At 43.3% G+C, this 15,718-nt stretch overlaps 1 protein-coding gene across 1 annotated transcript in view; it reads right to left on the bottom strand.

The window, feature by feature from the left end:
* LOC120030413 (polypeptide N-acetylgalactosaminyltransferase 10-like) overlaps positions 1–15,718 on the bottom strand; it is a 114,067-nt gene that overhangs the window by 18,296 nt on the left and 80,053 nt on the right. The window contains exons 5-6 of the mRNA XM_038975811.1: positions 1,797–1,982; positions 1,414–1,597 (exon numbers count right to left, since the gene is read on the bottom strand). Coding sequence (XP_038831739.1) covers positions 1,414–1,597; positions 1,797–1,982 — 370 coding nt within the window. The remainder of the gene's footprint in view (positions 1–1,413; positions 1,598–1,796; positions 1,983–15,718) is intronic.

Consider the following 15,718-nt stretch of genomic DNA (forward strand, 5'->3'; position numbering starts at 1 on the left):
ACCCAAAGGAAATCCAGTTAACGTCAGGCCAGTGGTCGAAAACGGGTAATTGATGAGAGGACAAAGGAGGCTGACAATTGTGTAGAGCAACAGACGGGCTACTGTCCATGCCCCGACGGATTGAGGCTGTTCTGAGTGCAAAAGGGGGTGCTGCTCAGTATTAGGAAGGTGTTCTTAATGTTTTGTACACTCAGTGTACATAGTCATGTCAAAACGTGTGTGTGTCAGAGATACACATTTGGCTAAGTATTAATTATGTGTGTATCCATTTGGGGCGAAAAGGATAGTCATTTGCACCTCAGTGATTTGATGAGCCGTCACTCTCTGGACATTCAAACTCATCTGACGGGTTCTAATAAATCAGAGTGGCAGACAGGTAATGATGAATGTAGTGTTTATCGACGGCCCGTAAAGGCAGACAGGATTTGAAGGGACACACTGGAGAGGTGTCCCTGACTGGAAGGGCTGTCAGAGGGAGACAATTAAACAGAAAACAAGGTGTCCAAATGAGACACACTACAGTCTCCGTCTCAGATTACAGGCCCTCCCAAAAGAACAGGCCCTGGCAACACAGACACTTCCCGCATGAACGCCATGGGCTGTCATGGATACCAGTGGTCCCCTCCATCTCTAAATTGGAGGCAGAGATGAACCCTCACTGGAATGATATTGGAGAGTGGGAGAAAAATTTGACATTTCACTCTGACTCATGAGAGAGCCGGACAGGGAGGAAGACAGGCAGGCACACATCTGGGTCCTAAGCCTCTCCGTTAGGATGATCAATTAAGGAAACAGGGCAGATAGTGGGAGGCTGGAAGCTCAGAGCATTCCGGGGCTTCCCAAGAATTAGGAAAAATCCTGAAGTAGCTAGAACGGTAACAGTGAAGTTCAGTTTTTTTTAAATCTTCCAAGGGCAAATGGTTTTGGAGCATTCAAAAAGGCAGAAGTCTTTGGCAGTCAACAGCTGTGAACCCGCAGGCTGCACCGCACAGATAAGGAAGGAAGGTAACCGTGGAGACAGTGATGTTTTTTGCAAAGCACTTATCAAAATAGGTCTGCTCGTCCGACGTTACTCCCTCACTGGTGCCATGTCGTTCCTATTCCACCCCTCAGATTTTCATCATGCTATCCTGTATCACTGTAAGAATTAGAATCCCATTTAATCGACCATGAATATTCAGAGTCACAATTTAGTTGATATTCCCAATTTCTGTCTATTGACCTCCAAGGGAGCGCTCACAGAAGCGTGGAGCCCAGGGAAGCCTTGCCTCATCTTGCAATGAAAGAGGGGAGCATATTGTCTAACAGGCCAGTAGCCATGGAGTCCTTCACACTAGCATGGACTTGACTTTCCCCCCCCCCATGTGCTGATTTGCTGGGCCCTGATGTGTTGTCTGGTCCAGTAATACTCACTCGAAGGGTTCGCTAGAGTCCTCTTTTGACAGCTCAGAGGGGATGGGGATGCGTTTGTAGTACATCTCCCAGTCAAACGCTCCTCGCATGGCGTCACCGGCCTGTGTCTCGTAACCAAAGTTGTCATGGTCGATCACGTCGATCATCGGACAGACAATGGACTTCCTGTTTGTGGCGATACGGTCTGAGAGAGCGAGAGAGAAGAGGTACACGGCCAAAGTCAAACAAACAGTGTTACCGTGAAATGTCCCCCCTTTGGAAAAGGTAATGGGCACATTGTACAGATCAGTACCGTAATTATATTCTAGTATATTCATCTACCACAGAATGACCAGAAAGCAACTCCATAGCAAAGCTCAGTGTGTTCTAACAGAATGACTTACCCAGCAGCGGGGGCAGCCAGTTGACGTTGGCTTCACAGTGCGAGTCGAGGAAAGTGATGACCTCTCCCTTGGCGGCTGCCGCCCCCAGCAGACGTGTCCTGATGAGCCCCTCCCTCTTCTTGGTGCGCAAGATCCTCACCTTGGGCATCCGCACCATGTACTCTTCCAGAGATGCCTTAAGGTGCTCTACAGGGAGAGAGACGAGTTACAACACACACAGAACATGCATGCAGACACACATATGCACACTGCATCGCTATAGTAAGGACTCCAGGAGCTCTGGAGGACAGACCCATCCACACAAAAGGACAAACACACATATGAAAACAGATTTTTTTCAGGTGCTTTGTGGACAAGGAGAGATTAACATGCGCATGGAGAGTGGTTAATGAGGAACGGTGTGCATAAAGACATGGCCAAAGAAGACCTTCGACTGCTGCAGTGAGTGCTTACAAAAGCATGCTTCCCCACATGAATATGAAGAAAAAGTCTACAGGCATAACAGACATGGGCAGCTGCTTCAACAAACATGTCAAAGGGCTCTGACGCTGACATTTTTTACAAAGAGCACATGTGCTCCTAAGTCAAAAAATGTAGGAGCACATACAGAAATGTAGGAGTACAATGAAAAATATTCTAGGTATTAATCCATTACAGTCTAAGCCGGGGGAAAGGGTTCTACCAAGGCTCATTTTGCTATTTGATTTTGAATTTTAATACCCCTTGAAGTATCAAAATAAAATAAATCATTTTTTTGATGAAACATTTATTTTGGCTTTACTGCTATTAGGCCATAGAAACGCATTAAATAACAGATTCACAACATGGACCAACAGATAGTCCCCTAAAAAAATCTAAAGGAAGTTTGTTCTTAAGTGTGTGTCCTATATCTGAGTGATAAAAAATATCTGGATATAGATATCTATAGATCTATATATATCTATATAGATATATCTACATCTATATCCATATCCACATACACAGTGGCAAGAAAAAGTGTATGTGAACCCTTTGGAATTACCTGGATTTCTGCATAAATTGGTCATCAAATTTTATCTGATATATTGAATACATAATTTAAAGATTCACAGTGTAGGTTGGAAAAAGTATGTGAACCCCTAGTCTAATGACTTCTCCAAAAGCTAAATGGAGTCAGGAGTCAGCTAACCTGGAGTCCAATCATCAATGAGATGAGATTGGAGATGTTGGTTAGAGCTGCACTCACAAAATTTGAGTTTGCTATTCACAAGAACCATTGCTTGATGTTAACCATGCCTCAAACGAAAGAGATATCAGAAGACCTAAGATTATGAATTGTTTATTTGCATAAAGCTGGAAAGGGTTACAAAAGGATCTCTAAAAGCCTTGATGTTCATCAGTCCACGGTAAGATAAATTGTCTATAAATGGAGAAAGTTCAGCACTGTTGCTACTCTCCCTAGGAGTGGCCATCCTGCAAAGATGACTGCAAGAGCACAGCACAGAATGCTCAATGAAGTTAATTAAGAAGAAACCTTGAGTGTCAGCTAAAGACTTACAGAAATCTCTGGAACATGTTAACATCTCTGATGAGTCTACAATACGTAAAACACTAAACAAGAAAGGTGTTCATGGGAGGACACCACGGAAGAAGCCACTGCTGTCCAAAAAAAACCATTGCTGCACTTCTGAAGTTTGCAAAAGTGCACCTGGATGTTCCACAGCGCTACTGGCAAAATATTCTGTGGACAGATGAAACTACAGTTGAGTTGTTTGGAAGGAACACACTGTGTGGAGAAAACAAAGGCACAGCACACCAACATCAAAACCTCATCCCAACTGTAAAGTATGGTGGAGGGAGCATCATGGTTTGGGGCTGCTTTGCTGCCTCAGCCAGCTGTCCAGGCCCTATCATCGACAGAAAAATGAATTCCCAAGTTTATCAATACATTTAGCAAAATAATGTTAGGCTATCTGTCCGCCAATTGAAGCTCAACAGGACAACGACCCAAAACACAGAAGTAAATCAACAACAGAATGGCTTCAACAGAAGAAAATAGGGTCAGAGTCCTGACCCTCAACCCGATTGAGATGCTGCGACATAACCTCAAGAGAGCAGTTCACACCAGACACCCCAAGAATATTGCTTAACTGAAAAAGTTTTGTAAAGAGGAATGGTCCAAAATTCCACCTGACCGTTGTGCAGGTCTGATCTGCAACTACAGAAAACGTTTGGTTGAGGTTATTGCTGCCAAAGGAGGGTCAACCAGTTATTAAATCCAACAGGTCACATACTTTACCACCTTGCACTGTGAATGTTTACACAGTGTGTTCAATAAAGACATGAAAACGTATATTTGTTTGTGTGTTATTAGTTTAAGAAAACTGTGTTTGTCTATTGTTGTGACCTAGATGATGATCAGATCAAATTTTACGACCAATTTATGCAGAAATCCAGGCATTTCCAAAGGGTTCACATTGGTTTTCGAGCCACTGTATATAATATATATTATTTTACATGTATCTAACCCGTTATTTTTGTCCCTAAACAGTCAAAGCCGAGGGGGGGGTCCTACTAAGCTGCAGTGCATTCAGAAAATATTCAGACCCCTTTTAGATCAAGGCTGTAACGTAACAAAATGTGGAAAAAGCGAAAGGGAATGAATACTTTCTATATGCTTTCATATATTTTTTCAACTGGTTCCCGGGGGACCTTCAGACGAGTCATGAAAACAGCATCCTAGAGCAAAACAACCAACGTGTTTGTGAGAGTCTATTAGTGTGTAGCCCAAACTTTTCGGACCCTACAGACAGAAGTTGGCAGATTGACTATACCAACTTCAGACGATTCCCAAGACACTTGTGGGCGTCGTAGAGCAAAATGGAGAACACCATTATGCTCTTGATTGTCTCATCTTTCCATAGAAGAAACGCTACAGACGATTTTGTAAGAAGACTGATTTTCAGGATGTCTCATGGTCTGACAAACACCACTCTAGCTCTTTCACCGCAGATGCGGAAGTGCGACATCGGCGGATACGGTGCAGAGACGCATCCAATCTAAAAAAACAGATACCTCTAGCTTAAACTGATGGATTTTTACGGGGAGTTTTTCATTATGCTAATTAGATTTCCACAGGGAAATTTATGAGCATATGCGACCAAAATGGTAGCACTCTAGAGCCCTGTGTCATGGCCACACTAATCCCTCGAGACCTTATTATTTTACTGTCAATGCTTAAAAAAAAAGACTTTTACAGCACAGGACTCACTTCACCTCATTTGTAGTCTTCACTCTTCAGTGAGTATCTTTAGTAAGACAATTAACATTTTGGCAATGTTATAAGAACAAGAGGACGGGTTAAATTGTGACAAAAGGTATTTAAGCATTCCTTTAGAAATGTAATTCATAGCGTAGATAAATAGCGTCAAGAACTACTCTCGCATAGATGGAAGAAAATGAGTTATTGGTAGCGGTGTTTTTTCAACACGTTTCTCCCAATCTCAAATATATTTTCAGAGCTGTAGCAACACCGCTTAATCAATCCAAGCGAGTTAAACGTAAGCCTACATTCAGTTCACAGAGAACATTCTCTTTTACAATAACCACCTGGCCATTCTGACTGGATAATATAACACGTCGTATATGGACTTGGTTGTTCTCCGTTCGCCTCATGCTTCAAGGTCAGTGTGTAACAGAAAGACAAACACCATCTATGTGCAACCGAATGAACTCGACACTGATTACATCAAATTCACATTAAGGCCCTCATAATGGATTAAGGTGATTGAAGGCAAATTTCCATCAAACCTCTCCTGCCCCCCTCACACTAACCATCACCTCCCTCTTCCAGCCACAGATGAGAGACCCATATCCTGTCTCTTCAATATACGTGAGCAAGCCAGTAATGAAATCCATCCGATTCTCCCACTCTCCTGTGTTCCCTCTTCCTCATTCCCTCTCTCGCAGAAGTGCCCAGATGCAGGCACATTACTGAGTTATTCCATCCGACACCACAGTAAAAAACTTAGGGTGAAAACATGAGTACATACAGTGGGTATTATAAGTATTCACTCACCTTGGATCTTTACACATTTTGTGGGACTGAAATAGATGTAATTGTTTTTTGTTGTCATTGGGCTACACAAAATACTCCAATGTCAAAGTGAAGAGCAAATTCTACAACTTTATAAAAAAAATGTACAACAAAAATTTAGTTGTTGCATAACTATTCACCCCTTAAATAAGTTCAGGAGTAAAATATGGGTTAACAAATTACATAAGTTAAATGGACTGAAATAATATGGGTTGATGTGATTTAATTCACTACCCCTTCCTCTGTCCCCCATACATACAATATCTGTAAGGTCCCTCAGTCAAGTATTACATTTCAAGCACAGACTCAACTACGAAGACCTGGGAGCTTTTCGAAAGCCACAAAGGACAGTGATTGGTAGATGGGTAACAATAACAGACATTGAATATCTCTTTAGGCATAGTCAAGTTAATAATTTTGCTGTGGATGAGGTATTAAACCACCTAGACACAAAGACACAGTCGTCCTTCTGGACTGAGCTGCAGGACAGGAAGGAAACTGTCAGGGATGTTACCATGAGGCCATTGGTGATTTTAAAATAGCTACGGAATTGAATGGTTATGATGGGAGAAAACTGAGGATGGATCAATAACACTCTACAATAATGACCTAAATGACAGAGTGAAAAGAATAATACAAACATACAGATTTTTTTTATTCCAAAACATGCATCCTGTATGCAACAAGTCACTAAAGTAATACTGCAACAACAAAAACACGACAAAGGAATACACTTTGTCCTAAATGGAAAGCCTTATGTTTCAGGCAAATCCAACACAACATTGGCTAACTGCCTGCTTATTTTCAAGCATGGTGGCGACTGCATCATGGCATGGCTATGCTTGAAATCCTCAAAGACTGGGGAGTTTTTTTTCCAGGATAAAATAAACGAGATGGAGCTAAGCACAGGCAAACTCCTAGAGGAAAACCTGCTTCAGTCTACTTTACACTAGAAATTCACCTTTCAGCAGGATAATAACCTACAACACAAAGCGAAATCTACATTGGAGTTGCTTACCAAGAAAAGTGAATGTTCCTGAGCGGCCAAGTTACAGTTTTGATTTAAATCTGCTTGACAATCTATGACAAGACTTGAAAATAGCTGTCTAGAAATGACCAACACCTTGACAGAGCTTGAAAAAGAATATTGAAAATAATAATGGCTCTTAGAGACTTACTCAAGAAGACTCTTGCTGCCAAAAGGTGTTCCCAACTAATCTTTAAATAAAAAAGAACCTACACATGGACAGAGTATTTTATGTAGATCATCGTGAATACTTATGATACCCACAGTACCTAATTTCTGACAGTGGCGCTTAAGAGGGCGCGCGTCTTTTCGGTCCCTGCTGAACTTTTTTCTATGGCTAACTCTCAGCCTCCCAGAATCGGAATACTACTTTCACTCTATTGTTCCCCGCACAGCAGGCTTGCCTGTTGCTCCTGGCCGAGATGATCTAAGGCTCCTGTTCACTTGACCTGGAGTTTCTGATGCTAAAATGCCGACCCCACTATATGAAGAGGGAATTCAAGTGTGTTATTATCACAGATGTGTACAAACCGCCACAAGCAAACGCCAATGCGTCACTCAGCGAACTGCACAAGATCATTAGACAGCCGGAAACAGTCCTTACCGTCACACGTGACTTCAACCAAGTCCGTCTAAAACACATTTTCCCAAAATATCCCCAACATTTATCCAGCCCCACAAGAGGATCCAGCGTGCTTGACAATGTATACACAAACATCTGTGACACATACATAGCCATCCCGTCCCCACTTCGGTCAATCAGATCACGTCTCTGTTCCTACTCCGACTACAAGCAGCAACTCAAGAGGGAGCCACCAACAGAGAATAGTGTGGCGCTGGACAGAGGCAGACTCAATGTTGCATATTTGTTTTGAGAATACTGATTGGAATATGTTCAAAGATTCATCCACCCAGGACTCAATCCATCAACATTGAGTAATATACATAGTCAGTTTTCATTAGGAAATGTTTTGATGTTGTACCCACAATAACAATCCGGACATACCCGTACAATGCTGAGAGCCTGTATTGCAGCATTCAATGTTAGTAGAACGAACCCCGATGACGAGTACAAGGCAAGCAGGTACGAGCTTTGCAAATCCATTAGGGGCACAAAAAGACAACACAGACTCAAACTTGAATTTATGTTTGACAACTCAGTCTTGTCGCATGTGGTAAGGACTACAGGCTCTCACAGACTACAAAGGCAAATTCAGCTGTGCGGTGCCCACCGAAGCCTACCTCGCAGACGAGCAAGACAATACTGAGCCATACAGGAAGACACTCACTGCTCTCGCTTGCTGAGGCGGACGTGAGAAAAGCTCTCAAGAGTGAATACTCACAAAGCCGCCAGGCCAGATGGCATCCCAGGCCGCGTCATCAGTGTGTGTGCTGACCACACTGATGACGGGCGTCTTCTCGGACATCTTCAACCTGTTACTGTCCCAGGCTGTAGTCCCCACCTGCTTTAAGGACACCACCACCATCCCAGTGCCCAAGAAAAACAAGCAACCCGTAGCGTTCACCTCTGTCATCATGAAGGTCTTCGAGAGGCTGGTCATGGCCCACATAAAGGCCAGCATGCCAGGCACACTGGACCCACTTCAATTTGCCTACTGCTCCAACAGATCCATGGAAGATACCATGTCCACTGCTATTCACACGACCGTCAATCATCTGGTCAAGAGGAACAACTATGTGAGAACGCTGTTCACCGACTACAGTTCAGCATTCAACACTATTGTTCCCTCCAAGCTCGACACCAAGCTCAGAGTCTGGACACCACCCTAAGCAAATGGATCCCGGACTTCCTGACGGGCAGACCACAGGCTGTGAGGATTGGCAACACCACCTCCTCCACACTGACTCTTAACAGAGGGGCCCACCAGGGGTGTGTCCTCAGTCCTCTGCTCTACTTCCTGTTCACCCACAACCGTGTGGCATTGCACGTCACCAACATCAAGTTTGATGGCGACACCACGGTTGTAGGCCTGATTACCAACAACATCGAATGAGTCTATAGGGAGGAGATAAGTGAACTGGCATTGTGCTGTCATGACAACAACCTCTCCGTCAACAAACAAGAGAGAGTTGATTATGGACTTCAGGAAGTAGAGGAAGGAACATGCCCCGATCCACATCAACAAGACTGCAGTAGAAAGAGTCACAAGTTTTAAGTTCCTCAGCGTCCACCAAGACCTGTCATGGACCAACACCACCACTCGACAATAAGGCGCAACAGCATATCTACTTCCTAAGGCGGCTGAAGGAATTCGGCATGCCACCCCGGGGCCTCTCCAAAAACCGTTGCACAATCGAGAGCATCTTGACCGCTTGCATCACGGTCTGGTACTGGAATTGCTTCGTCCATGAACGCAAGGCCCTCCAGCAAGTGGTGAAGACAGCCCAATTCATCACTGAGACTGTACTCCCACCCATCCAGGACATCTACTTGAAACGGTGCCCGAGGAAAGCACGCAACAAAGACCCCACACAACCCTGCCACGAGCTGTTCTCTCCCTTACCACCGGGCAGACTGTATCGGAGCATGAGGTCTGATAGAAACTGTCTCTGAGCATGTTGGTATCTACAAGCCATCAGACTGCTGAACACTTGAACTGGACTGACCACCTGCTCTGAATCTTACTCACTCATGCATGCCCACATATACTGTACATTCATGCTTCACACAAACATCACAATTGCTGCTACCAGACTCTTATTATACACTTGCCCCCCAACCCTTCCAATACACATGTACATATTGGACAATAAATTGTGTCTTCCTAGATTACACTTCTGCTCAAATGTATTATTCTTTTCTCCTGCAATTTATTTTATGTTCATATTCTTATATTTTATTATTTCTTATTGTTGAATTGTCTTGAAGGAATCTACAAGCAAGCATTTCATTGGACGATGTATACCATGCGTATCCCGTAAATACGACAAAAACAACTTCAAAACTTCCGTCTCTATATCTACCCTTTATTTCTTGGACTACTGGGTATATGGCAGGTTCATTGCCTTTATAAGTTATTTTACAACAGACATTCTTACCTGAGAGGGATCTTGAGTCATTTAGTTTGGTAAAGTGTCTATATATAGACTTAAGTTCACTGAGGCTGCTCATCTAAAGGGTTCGCCTTGGTCCTGTTGATTGTGAATAGAAGTTAACTGTAATCACCTGTCTGATTCGCACCCGTCTCAATGGACTACTCCATTGCGGAGGCCAGAGCAATGGCACAGTCCATCGCTAAGACATGTGATACTGAAATTGTATATGGTTATATTAATGTATAAATAATGGTGCAACACTAAGGAGGATGCGCTTCTGAAACATACGGTAATCTTTAGTTCCCCTATGAATCGGCGCCTTTATGTTGCTGTGTGCATAATAGAAAAGTTAACCAGCATATTGGTGTTGAAAACAATGTGGCGGAGGCAGCAGAAAATGAAAACCAACTTAATTAGGTCTATAATCAATAGCCTAACTATTGAAATGTGCCAGGCTTTATACGTCATCCATATACACTACCAGTCAAAAGTTTGGACACCTACTCATTCGAGGGTTTTTCTTAATTTTTTACTATTTTCTACATTGTAGAATAATAGTGAAGACATCAAAACTATGAAATAACACATATGGAATCATGTAGTAACCAAAAAAAGTGTTAAATCAAAATATATTTTAGATTCTTCAAAGTAACCACCCTTTGCCTTGATGACAGCTTTGCACACTCTTGGCATTATCTCAACCAATTTCATGAGGAATGCTTTTCCAACATTCTTGAAGGAGTTACCACATATGCTGAGCACTAGTTGGCTGCTTTTGCTTCACTCTGCGGTCCAACTCATCCCAAACCATCTTAATAGGGTTGAGTGATTCTGGAGGCCAGGTCATCTGATGCAGCACTCAATTACTCTCATTCTTGGTCAAATAAACCTTCCACAGCCTGGAGGTGTGTTGGGTCATTGTCCTGTTGAAAAACAAATGAGCGCAAACCAGACGGGATGGCATATCGCTGCAGAATGCTGTGGTAGCCATGCTGGTTAAGTGTGCCTTGAATTCTAAATAAGTCACTGACAGTGTCACCAGCAAAGCACCTCCACACCTCCTCCGCGCTTCACGTTGGGAACCACACATGCAGAGATCATTCATTCACATACTCTGCTTCTCACAAAGACACAGCAGTTGGAACCAAAAATCTCAAATTTAGGCTCATCAGACCAAAGGACAGATTTCCACTGGTCTAACATCCATTGCTTGTGTGTATTGGCCCAACCAAGTCTCTTCTTCTTATTGGTGTCCTTTAGTAGTGGTTTCTTTGCAGCAATTCGACCATGAAGGCCCGATTCACACAGCCTCCTCTGAACAGTTGATGTTGAGATGTGTCTGTTACTTGAACTCTGTGAATAATTTATTTGGGCTGCAATCTGAGGTTCAGTTAACTCTAATGAAGTTATCCTCTTCAGCAGAGGTAACTCTGGGTCTTTCTTTCCTGTGGCGGTCCTCATGAGAGCCAGTTTCATCATAGTGCTTGATGGTTTTGCGACTGCACTTGAAGAAATGTTCAAAGTTCTTGAAATGTCTTTCATGTCTTAAAGTAATGATGGACTGTCATTTTTCTTGGCTTATTTAAGCTGCTCTTGCCATAATATGGACTTGCTCTTTTACCAAATAGGGCCATCTTCTGCATTACCACCCCTTCCTTGTCACAACAACTGATTGGCTCAAACGGATGAAGGAAATTCCACAAATTAACAAAGTCACACCAGTTAATTGAAATTCATTCCAGGTGACTACCTCCTGAAGCTGGTTGAGAGAATGCCAGGAGTATGCAAAGCTGTCATCAAGGCAAAGGTTGGCTACTTTGAAGAATCTCAAATATAAAAATGTTTGATTTGTTTAACACTCTTGGTTACAAAATGATTCCATGTGTGTTATTTCATAGTGTTGATGTCTTCACTATTATTGTACAATGAAGAAAATAGTCAAAACAACAAAAAACCTTGGAATGAGTAGGTGTCCAAACTTTTGACTGGTACTGTATATATACAGAAATAAGACAGATCCTGCTTCTGTTGCCTGTTTAAGTGTTTGTTTAATATCCTACTGAGTCTGTGAGCACCAAGCCTCACGCAACAGCAAAATGTTGGATAAAGCATTTTCACAAATTCGGCTGTTTTTAATCTTTGCTATGCTGTAATAAAGGCATAACAATTGATTTTTCTGTTAGAACAGACTCTCTGGTATTACTTATAATTTATTTAGTGTTGTTTACACTGTTCCAAACAGGCAGATAAAAAAATACAGCCCCCATGTCATCCAAAAAGTTATACTTTTGACTCATCTGTCCATAGAACATTCTTCCAATAGTCTTGATGTGCTTTCAGATGCTTTTTTGAGTCAACTTTTTGGACAAGATGGGTCCCATTATGTCTGGCAAAAACCAAACACTGCATTCCACAGTAAGAACCTCATACTAACCAACGGTCAAGCATGTTGGTGTTAGCATCCCCAAACATCACACTTCGCTACCTAAGGACCTGGATGACTTGCCTTAATACAAGGAACCATGAATTCTACAGGAGAATGACAGGCCATCCGTCTGTGAACTGAAGCGCAGATGGGTTATGTAGCAAGACAATGATCCTAAACACACAATCAAGTCTACATTAAAATTATTAAAAAGCAACAAATTTGACATTTTGGAATGGTCTAGTCAAAGTCCAGACCTAATCCCAATTGAGATGTTGTGGCAGGACTTGAAACGAGCAATTCATGCTTGAAAACCCAAATGTCACTGAGTTAAAGCAGTTCTGCATGCAAGACCGGGCCAAAATTCCTCCACAGTGACGTAACGGACTGATCAACAGCTACAGGAAGCATTTCTTTGCAGTCATAGCAGCTAAAGGTGGCACAACCACTTATTGAGTGTTACTTTTTCACACAGGGGAATTAGGTGTTGCGTAACGTTGTTAGTTAAATAAATAGGTATACTTTTTTGTTGTTATTTGTAAACAGAGGTTCCCTTTATCTAATATTAGCACATACTGCACTAGCATCTAATAGTCCCCGCGATATGCAACTTTTCAGGGAAGTCAGGAACCAATATATACAGTCAGTTAGGAAAGCAAAGGCTAGCTTTTTCAAACAGAAATGTGTTTCCTGCAGCACTAATTCCAAAAATGTTTGGGACACTGAAGTCCATGGAGAATAAGAGCACCTTCTCCCAGCTGCCCACTGCACTGAGGCTAGGAAACACTGTCACCACCGATAAATCCATGATAAATGAGAATTTCAATAAGCATTTCTCAACGGCTGGCCATGCTTTTCACCTGGCATCCCCAAACTCGGCCAACAGCTCTGCACCACCCGCAGCAACAGGCCCAAGCCCCCCCCCCCCCGCTTCTCCTTCATCCAAATCCAGACAGCTGATGTTCTGAAAGAGCTGCAAAATCTGGATCCCTACAAGTCAGCTGGGCTAGACAATCTGGACCCTCTCTTCCTAAAATTATCCGCCGCCATTTTTGCAACCCCTATCACTAGCCTGTTCAACCTCTTTCGTATCGTCTGAGACTCCTAAAGATTGGAAAGCGGCCGCAGTCATCCCTCTCTTCAAAGGGGGAGACACTCTAGACCCAAACTGTTTCAGACCTATATCCATCCTGCCCTGCCTTTCTAAAGTCTTCAAAAGCCAATTTAACAAACAGATCACCGACCATTTCGAATCCCACTGTACCGTTTCCGCTATGCAATCCGGTTTCCGAGCTGGTCACGTGTGCACCTCAGCCACGCTCAAGGTCCTAAACGATATCATAACTGCCACCGGTAAAAGACAGTACTGTGCAGCCGTCTTCATTGACCTGGACAAGGCTTTCGACTGTCAATCACCACATTCTTAATCGGCAGACTCAACAGCCTTGGTTACTGTAATGACTGCTTGCCTGGTTCACCAGCTACTTCTCAGACAGAGTTCAGTGTGTCAAATCGGAGGGCCTGTTGTTCGGATCTCTGGCAGTCTCTATGGGGGTGCACAGGGTTCAATTCTCGGGCCGACTCTTTTCTCTGTATATATCAATGATGTCGCTCTTGCTGCGGGTGATTCTTCACGTTAAGCATCTCCAATCCAAAATAAAATCTAGAATCGGCTTCCTATTTCGCAACAAAGCCTCCTTCACTCATGCTGTCAAACATAACCTCGTAAAACTGACTATCCTGCCGATCCTTGACTTCGGCGATGTCATTTACAAATGAGCCTCCAACACTCTACTCAGCAAATTGGCTGCAGCCATCCGTTTGTCACCAAAGCCCCATATACTACCCACCACTGCGACCTGTATGCTTTCGTTGGCTGGTCCTCGCTATATATTCATCGCCAAACCCACTGGCTCCAGGTAATCGGTAAGTCTTTGCTAGGTAAAGCTCCGCCTTATCTCAGCTTACTGGTCACCATAGCAACACCCACCTGTAGCACGCGCTCCAGCAGGTATATTTCACTGGTCATCCCCAAAGCCAACACCTCCTTTGGCCGCCTTTCCTTCCAGTTCCCTGCTGCCAATGACTGGACCTAATTGCAAAAATCACTGAAGTTTGAGACTTATTTCCCTTACTAACTTTAAGCGTCAGCTGTCAGAGAAGCTTACCGATCGCTGCAGCTGTACACAGCCCATCTGTAAATAGCCCATCCAACTACCTACCTCATCCCCATATGTTTGTTTTTCTGCTCTTTTCACACCAGTATTTTTACTTACACATCCTCATCTGCACATTCTATCACTCATGTTAATTGCTAAATTGTAATTACTTCGCCACTATGGCCTATTTATTGCCTTACCTCATTTGTACACATTGTATATAGATTTTTCTATTGTGTTATTGACTGTACTTTTGTTTATCCCATGTGTAACTCTGTGTTGTTGCTTATTGTCGCTCTGTGTTGTTGCTCACTGCTTTGCTTTATCTTGGTCAGGTCGCAGTTGTAAATGAGAATTTGTTCTCAACTGGCCTACCTGGTTAAATAAAAGATGAAATAAAAAAATAAAGCAAGATGCATTCAAAACGCAGCGGTAACAGCATTAGGGGGAAAATGATCATGGACGACATTAGGCATGTGTCGGCCGTCAGGCTGGAATTGGAAGAAGGGCCACCGAATAATTTCTAATAGAATAGTAATACAATGTAAAGAATTGCAGAGGGAAATGCAATGCCCGGGGGACTGTTTCCAATGCCTCGCCGCTGCCTGATAAATGGACCAGCCAAACAGAACAATCTCATATTGGGAGCCTGTGGAACAAAACGAGTGTCTCCTCAAAAAATGACTGAGCATTAAAATATAACCTGGGCTGCTGCTCCTCCCAGACACTAGGCAACAGGGGCCATGAGTTACAAATAGGAGTCTGTTACTGGCCTCCCTTCCTTGGCAGCCACAAATTGGATTCTGATGAGCGGGGGAAAAGCAATGACCCATTCAAAACTTTTTCTAAAGCTGTTGCTGGGCTACTAAAAGTGGCTCACAAAATGTGCTTAACCCTCTCGGTCTGATTTCGCAATGGTCGGGGCTTGTCTTTCTGGCTGCCCCAACGTGACAGCTGGGTCACTAAAAACATTTCCTGAATGGTCCAATGGCTACCAACCTGAGGCCAGTTTCTCAGTCTGTCTCTCCCTTTCGTTTTGCTCTCTTTCCCTCCCTCTGTCTTTCTCCCTCTACCCCTCTCTTGCCATCTCTCAATCTTTCACTGTCACTCATTCTCGCTCACTCACTCTCGCTTTACCTCCCCCGCACTCTCTTTGGCAGGATGTGTCGTGGCTAGTGA

This window comes from Salvelinus namaycush, chromosome 3 (genome assembly GCF_016432855.1).
Source record: "Salvelinus namaycush isolate Seneca chromosome 3, SaNama_1.0, whole genome shotgun sequence".
Classification (NCBI taxonomy): domain Eukaryota; kingdom Metazoa; phylum Chordata; class Actinopteri; order Salmoniformes; family Salmonidae; genus Salvelinus; species Salvelinus namaycush.